At 37.6% G+C, this 19,501-nt stretch overlaps 2 protein-coding genes across 2 annotated transcripts; one reads left to right on the top strand and one right to left on the bottom strand.

Annotated features, from left to right (window-relative positions):
- Nucleotides 1-301: 301 nt before the first annotated feature.
- On the top strand, nt 302-7,024 carry ist1 (IST1 factor associated with ESCRT-III). The gene is made up of 10 exons (XM_008405137.3): nt 302-460; nt 964-1,064; nt 1,168-1,348; nt 1,423-1,510; nt 1,725-1,808; nt 1,895-2,005; nt 2,102-2,293; nt 3,179-3,274; nt 4,860-4,905; nt 5,057-7,024. Exons 2-10 carry the CDS (start codon nt 977-979, stop codon nt 5,224-5,226), a joined length of 1,056 nt encoding a protein of 351 aa, XP_008403359.1. The 5' UTR covers nt 302-460; nt 964-976; the 3' UTR covers nt 5,227-7,024.
- Nucleotides 7,025-7,244: 220 nt separating this feature from the next.
- On the bottom strand, nt 7,245-19,489 carry pkd1l3 (polycystic kidney disease 1-like 3). The gene is made up of 23 exons (XM_008405135.3): nt 18,982-19,489; nt 16,728-16,853; nt 16,545-16,570; nt 16,426-16,459; nt 16,198-16,268; nt 16,024-16,086; nt 15,788-15,943; nt 15,586-15,692; nt 15,392-15,515; nt 15,188-15,307; nt 14,392-14,611; nt 14,130-14,311; nt 13,798-14,028; nt 13,579-13,680; nt 13,007-13,185; nt 12,713-12,859; nt 12,407-12,609; nt 11,446-11,633; nt 11,241-11,373; nt 10,745-10,940; nt 10,444-10,663; nt 10,205-10,289; nt 7,245-8,967 (listed from the first exon to the last, which is right to left on the bottom strand). Exons 1-23 carry the CDS (start codon nt 19,301-19,303, stop codon nt 8,921-8,923), a joined length of 3,282 nt encoding a protein of 1,093 aa, XP_008403357.1. The 5' UTR covers nt 19,304-19,489; the 3' UTR covers nt 7,245-8,920.
- Between the last annotated feature and the right edge of the window lie 12 nt (nt 19,490-19,501).

Genomic DNA, 19,501 nt, shown 5'->3' with positions numbered 1-19,501 from the left:
GTTTGAGATGCGAAATGATGATTAGGATAAGAAGATTAACATCTCGGATAGCTGAAACTTTCTTTTTATAAGGAATCATAAATAATGGTTCACTTTGAAACATTTAATAAAACTTAAAGGATTTTTCACTATTTTAAAAGTATTTTTCCAAAGTCCTTTACAAAAATGGCCAGTTGAAATGCAATTTAAAAGTAGATTTTTTTGTTCCATTCTGATGACTAAGAAACCCATTTGATATATACCGAGAATATAAAAATGCCACATTTAAAAAAATGTAACTCGAGAGGAGTTCATTGTTATTAAATGTCACTCTGGCCTGCCATACCTCGTCTCCGCCTCTTTGGTAAAATCCCCATGACGTAAACGAAAACCATTACGGAAGTAAACTAGGCGACGAAACAGGGACAGAAACCCTTATTAGTTGCGTGTCTTGGCTTGTCTAACGGTTACAGACTTTCAGGTAAGTCTTTTTTTCGTTTTATGTAGGATAAATGTTATATGTTTAAAATAAAATAATTTAACGTGTATTGGCGTCTGTTTGTTTTTGTTTTGAAAGCGTTTAGCAAGCGCTAGTAGTTGGAAGCTAACCAACGCAGAGAAACTGAGCATTAACAAACCGAACTCTGGGAAACAATCAGGCTTGAGTTAACCTTAAACTGCTACAACATTGTGGTAAAATATGTGGCTATACAAATAAAACAAATATAATTTGTCAACTCTGAAAGTATCGCAAGTTCTTATTGTTAGCTTACGTTAAGCTAAAGCTAACTGACTTTAGCATAATCAACGAATAGTTTCAGTTGTCAGCGTGATTTCAATGTCTAATTTACTCTGTGTTTACATGTGTTTATTGTTGGTTGGGCTTAATCTGCGCGGTCAGTTTGGTCGCCCTCACATGATGAGGTGAGTCACTGCATCAGACGTTTCCGTATGGTTTCTGATCACACTATACTCTGTCCACAGATACGCTGTCGTCATGTTGGGAGGAGGATTCAAAGGAGAAAGGCTAAGAGTTAACCTGCGGCTGGTCATAAACCGACTTAAACTCCTAGAGAAGAAGAAAAGTGAGTGCATTGAAGTTGGCAAATAAGTTTGATTCATTTTCTCTTGTTTATGCCATTAGTGACAGTTTTTAACTTGACCAATCTTCACAAATTTCAAATAAAGCTGAGCTCGCTCAAAAGGCAAGGAAGGAGATTGCAGATTACCTGTCCTCTGGCAAGGATGAGCGGGCCCGGATTCGTGTTGAACACATCATCAGAGAGGACTACCTGGTTGAAGCCATGGAGATCCTTGAACTGTACTGTGACTTGTTGCTCACACGTTTCGGCCTCATCCAGTCCATGAAGTGAGTACTGAAGCAAACTGGAGTGGCCTTTATAAGCTGTCACAATCCTCATCTACTTCTTTTGTGGTTGCCAGGGAGCTGGATCCAGGCTTGCAAGAGGCAGTGTCCACTCTCATCTGGGCAGCGCCGCGCCTCCAGTCAGAGGTGTCTGAATTGAAGATTGTAAGTGCATTTTCAATTAAAAGAAAAAATAAATCGGTTTTAATATCCCACTAAGTGTTTTTATTTATATTACACATTTAGGACAAAGTTAAACCAAAGTAAAATTCCTTGTTTGATTAAGTTTAATTTTGATGTAACAAATAACTGTTTCAATAAGCAGTGTTATTTCTATCATGTCAGTCTTTGCAGCTGTGTCTCTTAATGGTTCCTCCAGGTTTCTGAGCAACTATGTGCAAAATACAGCAAGGAATATGGCAAGCTGTGCAGAACAAACCAGATTGGCACAGTCAACGACAGGGTAGGCCATATTTTTCTGGCATTTTGTGTCGTCTTTGTGAATAATATGTGTGCCTTTTGTCAAGTAACCATCTGATATGACTACAGCTGATGCACAAACTGAGCGTGGAGGCTCCTCCCAAGATTCTAGTGGAGCGCTATCTGATAGAGATAGCTAAGAACTATAACGTGCCATATGAGCCTGACGCTTTGGTCCGGGTATGTTGTTGTTTTCTTTTGAATACATTCCCTTTGACTATGTCTGAAGGACGATCTCATGAATTTTGCTAATTTACTCAAACTGTTTCTGGATAGCCTGAAGTGTGTACTGGAGAGGAGGCCGACCTAATTGATGTGGATACAGACAGGAAGAATGGAGGTGGAAGCAGTGGGTTCGGTGGAGGCGGTTTCTCTGCTCCTCCTGCTACAGCTATGCCCATGCCCATGCCTATGCCCATGCCTATGCCTATGCCAACAGCTTTTAACTACCCACCTCCAAAAGGAGCGGTAAGAAATGTTAAAATACTCGTTTAACCTCTTACTGTGAGTTTAACAGCAGTTTGCAGTCTTCAAAAGTATAAAATAGACTTTCAGTCATTTTCAGGCCCAAAAAAGTATGGAAAAAAATAAATGGGGTATGGGAAACCATTTAAATTTCCAGGCTATTAGCCCATGTTTCATATTTTGAAAAAAATAATAATAATAATAATTGACTTGCTTTCTAAAAATGATTAACTGAGACGTATTTTAAGACTGAAATCGATGTCTGTTTTTGGTCCATCCACTTCAAGCCTGTATTAAAAGTTTTTAGTTTTTTATGTATCGAGTTTGGACACTTTTTTTGTTTTGGGGGAATTTTTGGAACATGCAGAGAAATCTAAAAAACATTTACAATACCTTTTCTGAACTTTTATTTCTTAGAGGACCCACAATTCACCAAGACGGTACTAATTTACTTAGATTTTAGATTCGCACTGGCTCTGAATTTCTAACATAAACACTAAAGCGACCCAAATATTCTTCCAAAACAGTTGGGACTTGAGCTTCTTGCCAATTTCTCTGTTAATAACTGATATTAAATACACATAAAGTTTAGTGTCATCTCAGTCAATTCAAAATTACACTCTGCTTACAAAGTGAGAGTAATGTGAAATAAAATGTGATCATAAGAGCTCAGTTGTTTTCATTGATTATATTGCACTTTATATAATATAACAAAATCCAAGTCTGCTTAGATATACAGAATTATTTAAATATCTCCTCTTTGTTATTAAAGTCATTTAATCTGTATGTATTTGGACAATAGTTTCAAATACAGCAGAATATTCTTGTGTGTGATGATATGGATGATGGTTACCCAACGTTTTCCTGACTATTTTCCGTTTTCTGCAGGAACCTTTTAACCCTTCGGTTGGAACCTACAACAGCTTCCCAGTAGCAGGAGGGCAGCCCCCTCAGCTGCCTTCTTCTCCCCCCACATACGAGTCCGTAAGTGACTGAGCCCTTCACGTCAGTGCCTCCCCACCCCCACCCCCACAGATGGACAGACGCACAGGGCAGGGAAGCACTCAGGGAAGGACTGTTTATTCGGCATGCTTGTAGTTTTACCTACATTCCTGCTTCATCTACATTTATAAATGTAGAGTGAAGTCCATATCTTACTGGAGACTGGCGTAGCCCTTGGCCTTTTTAAGCATACACCGAGTATATTTAACTAACAGTTATGTACTGAAAATGGGATTGGAGTGCAGATTCAATTTGCAGTACTGTTGTTTAAAAAAAAGAAGTAAATATATATATATTTCTCATTCCAAATTACAACAAATCTCAACACACTTTAAAGACTAACATACCCATTTATTTTACAGTAATACCAAATTGAAATAGTTCCAAATCCTTTCCAGTCATATAATCACATTCAGATCCTATTTACAGTTTCATTAAAATCATTGAATCATATCATTGCAATTAATGAAAAGTTAGAAGGCTGAGTAAATGATCACGTAAATAACTTTATAACAGTCTCTCATCCTGGGAACGTGTGTGTTGTTGAATTGTCATTTAATAAAACATTTCAAACATAGCAGATCTAAAATTCAAACAAAGCTATTTTATGTACACATTAGTTTTTTCCCTTTTTTCAATTGACTGTTGCTGATTTGCACATAAAAGGTTCAAAGCTTATTTTAGTTGTGATATTTTCTTTTTAAATCAGCAGCTTTTTTAATAAACGCGCTGCTGAATTACAAGTAAAATGGATGAATAGATTTAATAATAAAAACATAGGACCTATACATCTACTAACTGACTATGCAGCTCTTTAGGATGTGTCACATTATCTAAGTGCATCCCTTCAGCAAATACATTGAGGGATACATGCAATAAGCATAGACGAGATCAGACTGACTTAAAGAAATATAAGACATAGAGACAACGAGATGACTTCCAGAGTCCCTCTGATCAGAGGAATAATTTAAATCTGATGAGTTTGAGTGTTACAGCTGCCACAAAGTTTAACTGTAAGAGTGACTTGGCATTTGGCAGTGACCTGGTCAGTCACTTGATCTCCACCAGATGGTGCCTGATTGTGTTTCATCCAAACACAAACTGAGCAGAAAAAGAACAATAGTTTCAGTAAAGACCTGGCAACACATCTCGTAGATTTTTAGGGGATTCCAGACTTCAGTACAAGACTTCAGCCATGTTAATTCAAAAATTAAGTCTGCGCCTCAATTGCTTTTCAGTTGTTGTGTATAAAAAATACAATTTTGAGCCATCACTTTGGATTTATTTCCCACAACCTGTTTGTTTTTGTGAATAGCTTCTGCTTTGACTAACATGAGATGGTGAGTTGCTCTGAGCGTGCCTGAGTCTGATTGATTTATCAAACAGAGAAGTAACGCTGCCTCCCTCCTAACATCTGCTTTGAAGGGTGATGGTTCTTAAATAATTTGTACTCCAGAATATTTTCTGTTTATTCTCCTATTCTGTCTTTGTGAGGTCTAACGAATAGTTTTATCTACAGTAGAAAGATGACAATGCGATTTGTGACGCATTTTTGTCTGCGTTTTAGATCGATGACTACAATGACAAAGGTTTTGTTCCTTCTCAGGCTGTAGGTGAGTTCCACCTAAAATATATGCAGATTTGTTTATGATACGTAATTCCAGCTGTGGTGTTCTGCTCCCCCACGGTTTTTGTGAAGTTCTCTCCTGATGTCTTTTGGCTGGTTAGAGTAGAAAAAAATAAACTGTTCGTACTTCCCTTCAGGTCCTACTCCTGCACCTCGTCACTCGTTTGACCACAACAACCTACCAGAACTTCCCTCCGTTCCCGACACGCTCCCCACCTCCTCCCTGGGTGGGCCCACCACCAACTCGGACGACATCGACTTTGACGATTTGACGCGGCGGTTTGAGGAGTTAAAAAAGAAGACCTAATCTGTGACACTGCTGGTCTGCGTATCTTATCTCACAGACCTGTGTCGTTACCTACACAAGCCAGAACAGGAAACGGGGAAACATTTAGGGTTTTGAATCAGATTTGGGTAGTTCTCCTCCTCCCCACTTCCACCCATATAAAGTAATTTTACATAGATTTTAAACATGCATATATTCTTACCTCATTTTCACAAATATGACCAATTTACTGAAGGTGTGGGTGCTCACCAACCAACCAACCAACCCTGTCTGCCAGAAAATGTCTTTTCTTTTTCGGAAGGGCCACATAATTCCCCCCCGCCCCCCAAGTAGCAAAATTTATATATATTCAAAATTACAATCATGAGGCTGCCGAGACCTTTTCACTTGTTTTCATTTTAGGTCATGCTGCCTTTTTACTGTTTCCAAATAAACCTGAATGAATCAACTATTTATTCAAATCAAGATTTTATTTGCTTTTCATATGGTTTGGGGTTTGACTAATAAATACAGCCTGTGCTTGGCTCTAATTGGTGCATGTTAATGCCGCTGTAATCTTTTCCACTGTTTATTCGTCATTGTCTCAGAGCAGTCAGACAAGCCCGACTGGTTTTTCCTACTGGGATAGGAAGCGGCCATGGGCACTTAATGAAGTCATCATATCATCTCACAGCAGTTTCAGAAAGCAATCGGACACGGAAGCCATATCTACTGTTCTGTGCAGTCCTTGTAGTCGTAACACTGTGGAACTGAGGATTTTGAAGCGACACCATTCACTGAGCTACTTCAATGACAGGAAGAAGGTGTGTGTGTGAGGCCTTGAGGAAAAGCAAGCAGTGAAATCTCAAAGCCTATGTGGTAGTTGATCAGGCTTTGTTGTAAAAGTACAAAAAAAGTGTATGAAACCATTTATATAGAACATCTACAGTAATATAGATGATTATTTGCGCAAGTGATTTACAGATGAACCAAAAGATGTTTGGCAGCAGGGCTTTGTTCATTATTTGAAGAAACTGTTTTATAATTATTGCCTCTGAAAAATACTCCGCCCCCCCCCTCATTTTGAATGTCTGTTTTACCAAACTCTTATACTGTAACATAACTGAATTACATAATTTACAAGCACTCCTTTTAGATGCAACGCATATGATTGGATCTTGTGTTTTGACTCCAGAAGTGATCGTTTTATCCTGTTTTCTGCGAACGTGTGCATGGGTCTTATACGGTATGTCCACCGCTGCATTTGCCTTAGCTGTCGTCTCTCATCCGAGGCCTTGCCAGACTTTGGAAGGATTAAGCACTTGTCATCCATCAAGACTGGAGTCATATTACCAGTTTGTTGTTATGTGACAAATTCTTTCTCTTAAATTATTTGGTAAATTTATGCTTTGGATAAGTAACAGCCTGCTTTGTCAATAGAGAAAAGAGTTCTTGTGGGGAAAAAAATAAATAAATAAAGAGGGTTTTATTTTTGTGCAGACATGACGCATTGCTGTAACCTTACCACACCCAGCACTGCTTGCATGGCAAGTGGGCAGCGGCCTTGTGAACAGTGATTCAGCAGTTTCTGGAAACACAAGGAGTGGCTTTCAGTCTGGATTGCAAACAATGTTTATTCTGTTGTTCAACATATTTTGTAGGATGTAAAGTGAGATTGACACTACAGAGCTGTGACCTGCTCCCTGTTTTTTTCTATGTTGGACTTTTCTATCATTCTGTTTCTTTAGACACAAAATGTGTCGGGTTGAAAGAGATTTGTTTTTTCACAATGTACGCTAACATAAAAATTTAATAAATGACTGTTTGGAACTGGAGCAAATTTTGATTTCTTAAAAGTTTTTTTGTCCCGTTTTAAATCACTGTAGTAAGTATTGGTGCCCACTAGGGGTCAGTGGCGCGTTTTACAGCAATTCTGAAAGGTTGCAGTCCTGGAGTCATACATCATCAGGTAAAATTTCAACAAATTTTACGATTAACAAATAATTCATTAATTTTAGTAATTCACTTAAAAAGTGAGACCTCTGGACAAATTGATTGTCCAGGGTGAATTAATGTCTATCTCTGTTTATTTAAGTAATGAAAATCCCAAATAAATTTTCTCCGAAAATTAGTTCAGTTTCAAAAACAAGTATTTTCAATATGGCATGGTTATGATATGGTCTACATACCACAAAGCTGATGACTATTTCAAGATGGGAAAATTACAAGAGGTCGTTGCTGAAGAAGATGGCTGTTCACAGGCACTATTCCTAGCATGATGCTCTATGAAGGTTAAGTGGAAGGAAAAGGTGCACAAGGCCAGGGGATGACCTTTTGCCTTGAGAGAATTGTGAACGTATTCCATTCAGGAGTTGGGAGGTGATTCAGATGATGTGAACTGCAGCTGAAGTCGGCGCTTCATGAGACACTACACATGACCAGCAAACTGGACTGATCCAAACCTCCTGTTAAATGGAAGCTAAGAGTTAGCAATGCAGAAGAACTGCAGGACCCAATAAAAGCAACATGGGCTGCTAAAGCCGAAACATCTCAGCACAGTCAGACTTTTCACCTCCATGACATTCTGTATTCATGCAAAAGGAGACCCAACCAAGCATTAAGTACATATATGAATACAGATATTTCTCATTGTAGTGCTTTATTATTTCAAAAAGAAACTGACATTGGTCATTCATAGCCTCATAGTAAATACAGGTATGAATGAAAAAGGGTGTGTTTCTCTTTCTCACTAAATATGATCTACATTTTATAATTGCTTTAATTCTTCTATTGTCTTTTTGCATTTGAGATACAACCTGTCTGTTTAGTTAGCATAAAAGATGAATGATCCTCAAAACATTTGGAGGAAATTGCTTTATTTAAATTCACACATCTAATACCAATAAATAAAAAGGAAGAACAAGAACTTTGTGATTGGTGTAAAGTCCCCAAATATCTAGCACAAAAAATAAAATGTCTCCAGCAGAAACATGCGTTTAGAAAACCGAAAGTAAAGACTCAAATTTAGTTAGTCCCACACATAAAACATTCAAGAGGAAGGAAACACTGAATCCTAGAACCCACAGATGATAAAAAAAAGTGCAACATCCCCCTTTCAGCATGTCTTACATGGACAGAAGTGCAATGGAAAATGTGATCAATTATCCATCAGTTCCCATATGTGCAATTACATAAGCGGACCCTCCCACTCGTCCACTGTGTATCTTCATTTAAAGTCACTCTCTGTGATGCATGCTGACAAGAACAAGAGTCTCTGAGATCTACTCTTGCATTTTTGTATGTTACTTACTAACACTATTTTGTCCTACTCTTTCATCTTATAAAGCCCTATCATTTCCATACTAAACCCAAAAAATGTGTTTAATTTGAACGTTTGTTTCAACATAATTTAAAACAGTTCAACTTGAAGTCATGTAATTAAGTAAACTAATGTGAAACTTTGTATTATGATTCTTTGAGCAAACAACTATTTTTATTACTTACTAATTGTTTTATAGTATTGAAAATAAACGTACATAGCTATCAACATGTTTACATATGTAATCAGTCATTTCATTGCCCATTGACTACGACTCCCCTCTAAATAAAGACTCTGTACATAGGAAAACATCAGGAAGTGTTATTAGACATTTATAGAGTAGCATGTGTTGAAGACAAGCAGGCGTGATGATGGCATTCATGCAGAGCAAACCCTGTCTGGTTAGGTGTTGTATCCTCACAGGACATCTCTGCCGGTGTAGCGTTTGCATCTGTCCTGTTGCTCTGTGAAACAGAGAGGACACCAGCTCAGATCTCATAACACTTCAGCCCTCTGAGGAACCCAGTGTGCACTGACAACACTTGAAGAGAGTTAATCTGACATGAATCGTGTTGCTCAGTTAAAGTTGTCCAACAATTTTATTGTATTTATTTTCAGTGTGATAGGCACATTTATGTAAGAGCTCCCTACAGTCAGCCAGGAGTGAAATATCAAGGCATGAATAAATAATTTGTAAGTCAAATTGCATTAAGAAGGTATCTCAGGTTGGTTCAAAGCCAATTCTTCCATCACAAGATTTCTATTTCAGTTTTTTTTGTTATATAAAAGTCTTATATATTTCATGAAAACATCCTTTCTGGAGTGAAAAGCTAGACAAAAATATTTTTGATGTGAGGGTTCCAAATTTAGAAAGGGCTAAGTGACTGCAGCTACACCTACTGGAGAAAACATGCTACTAACACTTAACACTGATTTAAAAACGAGGATAAGCTGCAAACATCAAAAAAGAAAGTATTTATAATGTTAAATTATCTTTTGTTCTCTCATCTAGATCAAAATTGATGGGAAAAAATTTGCATGCTATATCCAGAACTGAACACTAATTTAATAAAGATTTTTATCCTGAGCTGGATGAAAATTGACTGATAAATTAGTTTAAACATTTTGCTGCAACCAAACTACAACAACCACATCTTTCAGATAGTTACTGGGAGTTTTTAAAGGAGTTTTTTTTTTAAATTCTATTATAAGTTATCCAAAAATATTTTGAGTCTAATCTGAACAGATGCTATAAAGTTGGACCGTGTTGCTTTTCAGTAGCAGCACCTGGCCTCCAGATGTGGAAACACAGCTGGCGAGACAGAGCTAAAACTGTAAAGATGCTAAAAACATTTGCTTTGCTCATACCAGCAGCCACTCTTACACGCTTACAAAATTACACTCTTACAAAATGTAATTAATGATTAACATCATCACTCTAAATAAATATTTTATTTTACATTAGCATATAAATACAGACACACTACAAAAGTAAGAAAAACTGATTGCACACTGCAGTAAATAGTTTGTCTTCTTTCATGCGGGAAAGACAAACACTGAAAAAATAGAGACTGCAGTCCTGTCAGATCACGCAAGAAAACAACACTCACTGATGCTGACTCTTCAACTCTATTCACTATATTTTTCTAAAAGCCAATCAAAAGTATCAAGTCCTACCTTATATATGATTGATTATCTTACCTAACAGCACCTGTGCTGCTTCTTCAGTCTCCTCCACAGCCACAGGTTTCAGCAGCACGGCGAAGAACACAGCAACACCTATCACCTGGGAACAAAAGCATCACAATAAAATGTTCCAGAAACAATTCGTTCAACGAGAGATAATACAAGCAATCAGTTCCAGGCTGTACGTACCAAACAAGTGCAACGTCTTGTAGTCATAGTTTCTGAATAAGATTGATTTTCTTTAAGGTACTCACCTTTAGAGGCTGCAGTATGAAGATGCTCTCAAAAAGGGACAGACCCAAAGACATGACCCACTTAATGGATTTCTCTTTGCCGTACTGGAAGCCATACAGCAGGGTGAAGTAAGTGGATATCCCACTGATGGAGAGCAACAGGAACCAGCCAATGAACACGCACCACCAGGGCAGCTTGACACCTGTCGGGGTCTTCTTCTTCTTCCTCACAGGGACTGGACTGTTCAAGAAAAATAAAAAGAAAATTGAATGAGAGAAAACATAGGAAAGAAAGTGTAATTAGTGGTGTGAGTGGGCCAACCAGTTGGATAGGTGACTGCTGAAGACCATCTCAGCCTTCCGAACCAGCAGGTTGGTGTTGTTGAGAACGCGCTGGTACTCTTCTGGACAGGAGAAGTTTTTTGCATCCAATTTTTCCAGGTTCGTGAGGAGGTGGCACAGACCGGCCAGGAGGAACTTGCTGCAGTAGACCCAGTGGTTGTCGCTCTCACTCTCACCTGTGGAGGATTTATATAAGGACCAGCTTGTAAAGAAAAGTACTGAGAAACTGTAATTATAAACATAATATGTTTTATTCTAGCCGGTTAAGATTAGATGAAACATATTTGTTTTTCTGCACCTTTTTTGGTAAAACAAAACAAACAAAAAAACCTCAAAGTACTCTGCCACAGTTTTGTTTCTGTTCATTTTCTGTTGTTTAAAAATCTGGTCTAGTTTTCATTATTTAAAAGCAGATGTATTTCAGCATATCTCACATAAGCCATTTTCTGTGTGTCAAAAAACAAAAAAAAAAACACCTTGCATGTGCTGGATAAAGACATGAAGCCGGTCCAAAGCTGGGACCAGGTCATAGGAGGCCTCCATTTTAAGAACCTCTGGCATCTTGTTCCTCGGATTCATGCTCACCAGAGAAATCATCTTCTCAGTTTCCTATGGTGAAATAAATTAAATATTTGCACTCGAGATTTTAGTCTGATCTTGACAAAACAAAACAAAACTCACATTCAGGACAGTAGGTATGGAGACAGCAGGAGGCTTGAAGATCTCATCGGGGTCGTCTTTTTTGGATTTTGAAACAATGCGAGGTCGGATACTTCGGAAAATGGTTATGATGAGGATATTGATGGGGAACATGAGAAGACCGCTCTGCACGCCCACCATGACATCCTGCCAAGTCATCTGCAGAGATCCTGGAGCAAAAACATGAAGTATTTTAAAACATTTTTACATAGAAGCTTTCAGTTTATCAAAAATAAATTGCACTTTACTTTTGTAAGTTTACTGAATTGGAAATATACAATAAATACGTACAAACGTGTAAAGTTCTTGCATTTTTTTTTGGTCTTTTTTGTGTTTTAATTTTATTTGGTAATTAGCAAAAACTCTAGGTTCCGTTGCCAAACACTTTCATTAAACATCTGTGCTCTCCTTTGCTCTGGGAGAACAACTTTGTTATACATCTCCTTGTGACCACATAAAGTCCCTAACAATCATTGTGTGACTGCGTCCATCAATGAGTAGATGAGTCAAAAGTTTCTCCACCTTCATGAAGAATAGAGCTAAAGAGCTGTGAAACCAACAGAGCATCCCATAAACCTGAGTGTAGTTCTGGACACAGAACAACATTTTAACAACCATAATATAGCAGTCCTCAAATGAAGAGGACATGAAAAGTTCAAAAAGGGCGTCTTTCCTTTCTTTTTTTTTTTTAATGATATATTGTGGTATTGCTGTAGCCCTATTTGTGCTGAAAATCTGCATGGCTAAAATGCTACATGTTCAAGCAAAGATGTTGGAAATGCCATTGCAAACAATTACAAATGTATATGATTGTTGTGTCAGTGACCTTAGGTTCTAGTTTCAGATTAGTTTTCAAAAGTTTCTTATGCAGTATTTTTTCTAAGTGCATGAAGTTTTGCTCCTAAGATCATTAAGATATTTAAGATAAAAGCTATGCAGCCACCTATTGAAACGACCACAGCAGAGTTTGGGTCCACAGGAATGTTCCAGAAGGCGATGTTGATGGCCATGGTGCACAGGAGCAGGCTCATGCAGCAGGAGACCCGCTGAGCTCGGGTGAAAGGACTGCGGGACGGGGGATCCACGATGGACACCCAGATGTGTTCATCCCTGAAACCAGTCGATGTTCTGCTCTGGAAAATATTCCTGACCAAAAAAGAGAAGAATAAAAAAATAAAAACAGAACAGTTAAACCTGGCGCTGTCAAAGGGTAGGGATTATATCTTCAGTGTGAACAACATATTCTTACCTGAAACTTGCGATCTCGTTGCTTTTTGCAGAATTGAAGGTTTTCTTGGTCATTCCGTCTCCTTGGTCAGAGCTCAGCCAGCAGTTACAGAAGAAATGCCAAACATTTTTACTTTGAAGGTCCTGTATGGTCACTTTGCTGACATACCTTACATGTGAGGAAAAATATGAAAAGGAGTTTTAGGTAGAGACTAAAACTCCTTTTAGTACTACTAGTAACAGTCGTTTTTTCATTTGTGTTTTAGTACAGATGAGACAGAAAGGTTTAATGTTTGAACGGCTCTGCCTCTGTTACCATGACGGGTGACCTCCTGAGTTGTCATGCTGCAGGCGAAGGTTTTTCAGTTCTCCCAGTGGGTAAGGTGTGGACAAAAGGAACATGTCAAAAGATCCTCTCTCAAACACCGGCTTTTCTGGATCGGTCAGGGTGTGTATGGTACTCTCTGCTTCTGTGCCAATCAGCTTCACTGTGACCTGCAGGACAGCAACGAGAACTGATGGAACAGCACTGGAACGACATATCAGGGTTCCGCATAATAGATCTTTTCATGCATGCAAGGAAACACTGCGCATATTCTATCCAAGTGTGTTATCTAGTGCTCTAATTTATGCTGCAGTGTGTTGGAAAGGCAGTCTGAAGCACAAGGACATCAAGCAACTGGATAAGCTGGTGATAAAAGCTAACTGTCCTTGGTAATAGGGTGGAGTAATTATGGAGAGGGTGGCAATAAAGAAAATAAGTATTTACAAGTAAATGAGTAGTGTCTTGCTTGGCCAGAAAATAAAATATGTTAAGTGAAGAAGGGAAGTTTGTACTTGTGTTAATAATAAAATAAAATTCTAATTCTGTAAACTTAAATGTCTTACGTTAGCAGAAGTGCCGGCGCCTCTGCGATGTCCTGTCTGGATCCCGATCAGATAGTTGTAGTGAGTTCCTGGGTGATTGTCCTCCAACAGAGTTATCTTCCTCTGACATATATAAAATACATTACAGTGAATACAATTAGATTTGTAGAAAGAATAGAAATTATTCAACTAATAACATTCATGGTGAAAAAGGAGAAGCACAAATGTTAGATGTCTGACCTTAGAGCTCGCTCTGCGGTCAGCGTAGCAGGCCCACAGCAGTGTGGCCAGGTAAAGACCAAAGAAAGCACACAGCAGGGCCAAAACCACGTAATTCTCATTCACTGTGGCAAACAGCTCCGCTGTTCGAGACACGTCAACATAGTTTGGCATCACAAAGAAGGAGCTCCCAAAGAGAGTCAGGTGGTTACACAGACAGTGTGTCAGCTCTGGAGTGCTTTTCTCTCCCACCTGCATGACAGAAAAACACGCACCACTGTTTAATAGGCGGTGTGTCCACTGCTAACCCAAAAATATAAGTGCACATGAAGGATCCAAAACAATGTGGGTACCCTGCAGCCTTCGTCGCTCCACTCCTCATTCTTAGTGTGCCAGTAAAGGCACCTGGTAAGGTAGGTGCTGATGTTCAGCGTCACTTCTGTTGCCAGCGTGAAATTCACAAGTCTGGCTTCCACATACCAAGCCCCTGATGTGTTCCGTAGCATCTCAGGGGTAATCAACCAGCGATAGTCCTCTGAAGCCAAAACATATCAGTCTGTCATCAAACCTCAACCACAAAGAGCAAAGGGTAGTGTAGGTGATAGTGATGGTTACCTGAGTGGCTCAAAATGGTTGAGTTGTGGAAATATGTGGAGTTGGGAGGTGATTCATAAGACAAGAAAACAGCTAGGGACACATTGATGCTTGGTTCGACGTTAAATAATATGGTCATCTCTGTGTCAGAGACATTGATCTGAGACACAGACTTTGTGTCCTTAGTCAACACGACAGTGGAGCTGGTCAGAGCTGAATTATTGCGGCGGTCCAAAAATATCTGAGGCAGAAAACATGTTTTCATAAGAACCATTAGGACGAAGTGTCTTATGTGTCTAACAAAAGGCTTCAAATACAAAATGATTTCACAAGAATAGTTTCATGTTTCAGAAGTACTGTGTTGTAGTAGATATGAAGGGAATCTCTGAAAATGTAATGAAATAGTTTAAGTTTTATTTTATGGTGGATTCTGTTGAGGGAGCCATTGGCTGCCAATAGTTTGGCTACTGCAGATACTGTAACTCTCTCAGTATCTTTACTTTGTTTAAAAATCGGATGTATCCTTTCCCCAAAGCAGATTCACATTACTTTAAAGTATCTCTAATCTCAAAAACCTCGGAGGATTTTCTGTAAACATGTTGTAAAGCTTTAAATCTTTGAGTTTGCTGGCAGGCAGTGATACTGGCCAAACCATTTGAAAAAGTATAGCTTTGGGGTGATCAAATTTTAAACACTTCTATCATTCATCACATTATTTATGTGATGAATGATAGATATGTAATGCGCTTAGTTCTTGAGGTCAAAACATAAACATTGTTCTTTAATGACAAACTGTTTTTTTCCACATTGGTTGTACCTCAACCATCTCTGAGAGATTTTCCAGCATAATCTCAGATTTTCCATCACTGAGCATAAAGTTGCAAACGTTTCCTGATATGTTTGCAGAGGGGTAGGGGTTGATTGAGAATGTAGCCATCTAAAAATGAGAGACAATCTTGGTTATAAAAGGCTGTAAAAAATATTTTTAAAAAACCCATATGTGACAGTAACTCACACAGACCTGTGCAATGACATTTTCATACTTCCCAATGCTTGATTGCATTGCTGAGAATGAAGGGAGCTTGATGATCCCGCCGTCTTCCTGTGAACCCAGCACTGCATTGCTGAGCTCCTTAGGTTTGTACCTGATTGAAGGGAAATCAAATTTAGTCCAATTATATAAGACAAAAGTAAGAAAGTGGGGAAGAAACTTACGCGCTTGTTATGACACTGCCTAACGGGGTCCTGGTGATTCTTGGTGTATCCTCCACGAGCAACAGAGAAGCTGTTTTAATGAGCTTCAATACATTGTCAAAAAATTGCTGGTGAAAGGAGAAAGCAATACCATTTGATTTTAAAAGGCCAAAAAGGGCAACACAGTGTCCATGTGTTTAATGGTGACAGTAAACAAACTTACTTTATTTTGGTTGTAATCAAAATTACATTCTTGTACAGCCAGACGCAAGATGGCATTGCTACACTTGATGATGGAGTCGATGGTAGCAGGATGATTTCTAGCAAACTCAAGGGTCAGAATTGTTGTGCCATCCAACAAATATTCAATAAATTTGTTCTGTGAAAAGGGGAAATGGACAAAGCTTAACACAACATAAGACAACAGGATATTGATTATGATGAAAGAAAACATCTTACCCTGTTATCAACAGAAGGTTCTCCTACAGTTGTTTCCATGTATGTCAGAGATTCTTCTGCCTTCTACCTCAGAAACATAGCATATTTTTTCATGTAATATGGAAATATTTGTACATTTAACTCAAGAACTCAATGACTTTATTCATTTAATGTCACATAAGTGGCTTGCCTCACCGATAGTAGACCAGTAATGTTGCTGATCTTTCCTTTCATTTGATCCAAGTCACTGAGACTCCTTTTGGTCCCTGAAATAAAAATGTTTGTTTATTTATTTATTTATTTATTTATTTATTTATTTATTTATTTATTTATTTATTTATTTACTAGCCAGATGTATAAACAACACACAAATCCGCAGCCTACCACTATTTCCTTAAGATGTAATTTAAGTGATTAACTTACGAGGCCTAGCGGCATCACTGGAGGTTTTTGCATTCTAAAGAGAAAATACCAACAAAAGAAAAGGACATTAAAACTGGTCCTCATAGATTTTTACATTTAGAGTGAGATTTATATCTTACCTTTAAATCTGATGGAGACATTGAAGCTTTAAAATAAAGAATTTGCACATATTGGGATATTAAGTACAGCATCGAAGCAAATAAAAAATGTTGATAATTACATTCTGTTTCTTTTTTATACATGAAAGGAAAGAGATAAAAAGCAGATATAAAGAAAAGATTTGACTGGTAGCCTCCACATACTATGTGTGCAGAAATATCCTCGTCTCTTGCTGCAGTCGGACGTTAGGAGCCGAGGAGGATTCAGCTTCATGTATGTGCAGAGTTCATTTAAAGCTTCCCCTTTTTCTGTTTTTAACCTCTTAAGACCTGACAGAACAAACAATAGTCAGAAATTTCTGGACGGACAAGAAGAACAAAACTTTTTACTCTATGCTTTTCACAAAATATAATTTGAATAAATGAATGAGATAATTATTTGGAACATTTAAACAACATATGTTAGCATAAAACAATTTAATCTTACTGTTTCAGAAAGGATAAGGAAGAGGCAAATTATTATTAAATCTAACTCTCTTTAACTCATTAAGCTCATTAAAAGAGGGTCGGAGTTTTCCCCATGTGTAGATCTTCCACCAGAGGTAGAAGACAAGCAAAAGATTACCAGCTTGGTCTAAGAGTTTTCTGAACTACCTGTTTAAAAAAATAAAACAGTTCAGTTTAACAATATGCTCCTGGCAGATTTGGATTTAAAGTAATTGTTTAATCTGACCAACATATTTTGTCTGACTGTATGTAATTTGTATGTTTTGGAGCGCTCCAGCTGGAGTCCCGACTTGAATGTGAGGGAACTAAAGAGGCAATGGCAAAGAGGCCTTCCAACCTCAAAATTTACTAACACTATATTAATATTTTAACAGTAAACAAATAATTTCACAACCATATGTATGTCATCATTGTGTGACAAGTTAATTCTCTGCCTAATCTAGCTAAAGAAATAGGATAAGAAAATAACCACAAACAATTTCTTTATTTAATGTAGTTGACTATTTCACTATGTTTTTATTGACTGTGGGTCTGATTTATGTTTGTGCTCGTATAAAATATGAATGAAAAAGACTCCTGATCAAGCCAAAAATAAGTTTGAACAACTTTTTCAAACTTATTTTGAAATTACAAATTTACATTTTCTTGCAGTAGCAAATATAAACAAACCAATTGGTTGTTAAACAAATTGCAAAACATTTCCAAGCTGGATACCAGGTAACTGACTCATGGTCAAAACTGAATAAGACTGGAAATTAATAAAACCTTAAATTAATTAAATGTCCGTCATCCTTGATGGGGTATAAGAATTAATACTGAAAGAGTAAGTGTTCAGTTACTCATTTGTCAGACATTCCTATTGGGTAAAAAAAATACCATCATAAAACATGTCCAATGTTTTTGAATTGCAGGTTTTATTACTATAATTTGTAATAAAATTCAAGATCCTGGTCTGTAAACTGCTTATAAGTAGTTTTACATGACAATCTTAAAGAGCTAGGTATTTTATTTTAAGAAAAGCAGTTCTTCCAAACATGTGTTGGCATCTTTGTTATTGCTGTTTCTTCTAGGCAACTATTCATAATCATGTAACAGATGATGAAAAGTGTACTCTTTAAGCTCTTGTGTTCTTTTAAAATTAAAAATAATAAAAAGGCAAAGGAACCCGGGTTTGGTTGATCAACTCCGTAGATTGCTCAAATACAATTATGTATTCATGCAATTCTAATCTGGACATCTTTCATTTTTTGCTTTTCAAACACATTTATGAGTAGTTTAGATGAAATGTAAAGTAATTTCTACTATGTTTCTTCATCAGCTTCTCTTTACTCGGATTGTTTTTCCGCAACTTCAGAATAATGTGAAAAAAATAATAATACATGCCTTGTGTTTTGCTGAGTTTATAAAGAAGTTGGGTGCTTTTCCTATTGTTTCTTTTAAGGACCTTTATCTTTAACAGGGGAAACGTATTCAAAACTATTTAGATGAAGATGTTGTTGCAGTCTTGATGATAAGAATTTAAATGAAATCCTGAGATGCACCTCCCAAAACAGAAGACAGCCTCTTTACTGTGTCTATAATATCTTAGGTTAGGTTTCATTTATTTTATATAATAAATTTTACATCTTTGTCTTCATTTGTGTTAAATTAATAATGACCATATAGAGCTTGTGGAGCCACTACACACTTGAGGTTAGATTAAATGTTTAAACTTTTACAACCTGGTAAGGACAAAATTACGTATATATTATACATTAGAATTTACTTATTTTGACCATAGATGCAGTTCACACCATTTTTTCTTAACAAAAATTAACTGATCATGTGCAAACCAATTTGAAGAGGCTATTTTTATTTTTTTGTGTGTGAAAGCTAGACTAAACAAAAGATGTAAAGTAACATTAGTTTGCGGTTGTAATAAGTTAAAGAGAAGTAAAACAATTTGACTCACTTGGGGATGGATCACTGTGATCTGCTTGGAATCCTTTTTCCACCCACCAGGTGAAGCTGCTGGTGTTTTTCCCTCTGGTAGTGTTGCTCAGGAACATTTGGATTGGGCTATTCAGCACATTCAGCAGCTTCCCTCCTCTCTCCTTACAGCTGCTCTTTGCTTGGTGCCAAGTTTTTGATTCCTCCACAAACTCCAAGCAGACGTCTTGCCAAACAAACTCGCATGATGCTGTCAAGGCGCCGTCCGGGCAGGTCTCACACTTTTCGGTTAAAGACAGGCGTCCATAGGAGATCCACAGCAAGATAAAAGTTTGGAGTAACATGTCTATAGTGCTGCTGGCCCTGTGGCTGGACCTTCTACTGAGCTTGGTGCCTTCAGTATTTCATATGAAAATAAGAAAACTTCCTCCAGGAAAAAAAAGCACTCTGCATATGTCCTAAGTACTTTAGGAAAATCAGTGCAGCCACTCAAACAAGATGCAAAGTGAAGGAGTTTCTTGATGTCACCCAAGTTGAGTCAA

Source organism: Poecilia reticulata, chromosome 3 (genome assembly GCF_904066995.2).
Source record: "Poecilia reticulata chromosome 3, P_reticulata-male-v2, whole genome shotgun sequence".
NCBI classification, from domain to species: Eukaryota; Metazoa; Chordata; class Actinopteri; order Cyprinodontiformes; family Poeciliidae; genus Poecilia; species Poecilia reticulata.
Note: the sequence above shows the minus strand (reverse complement) of the source record. Positions and strands in the feature narration are given on the sequence as shown.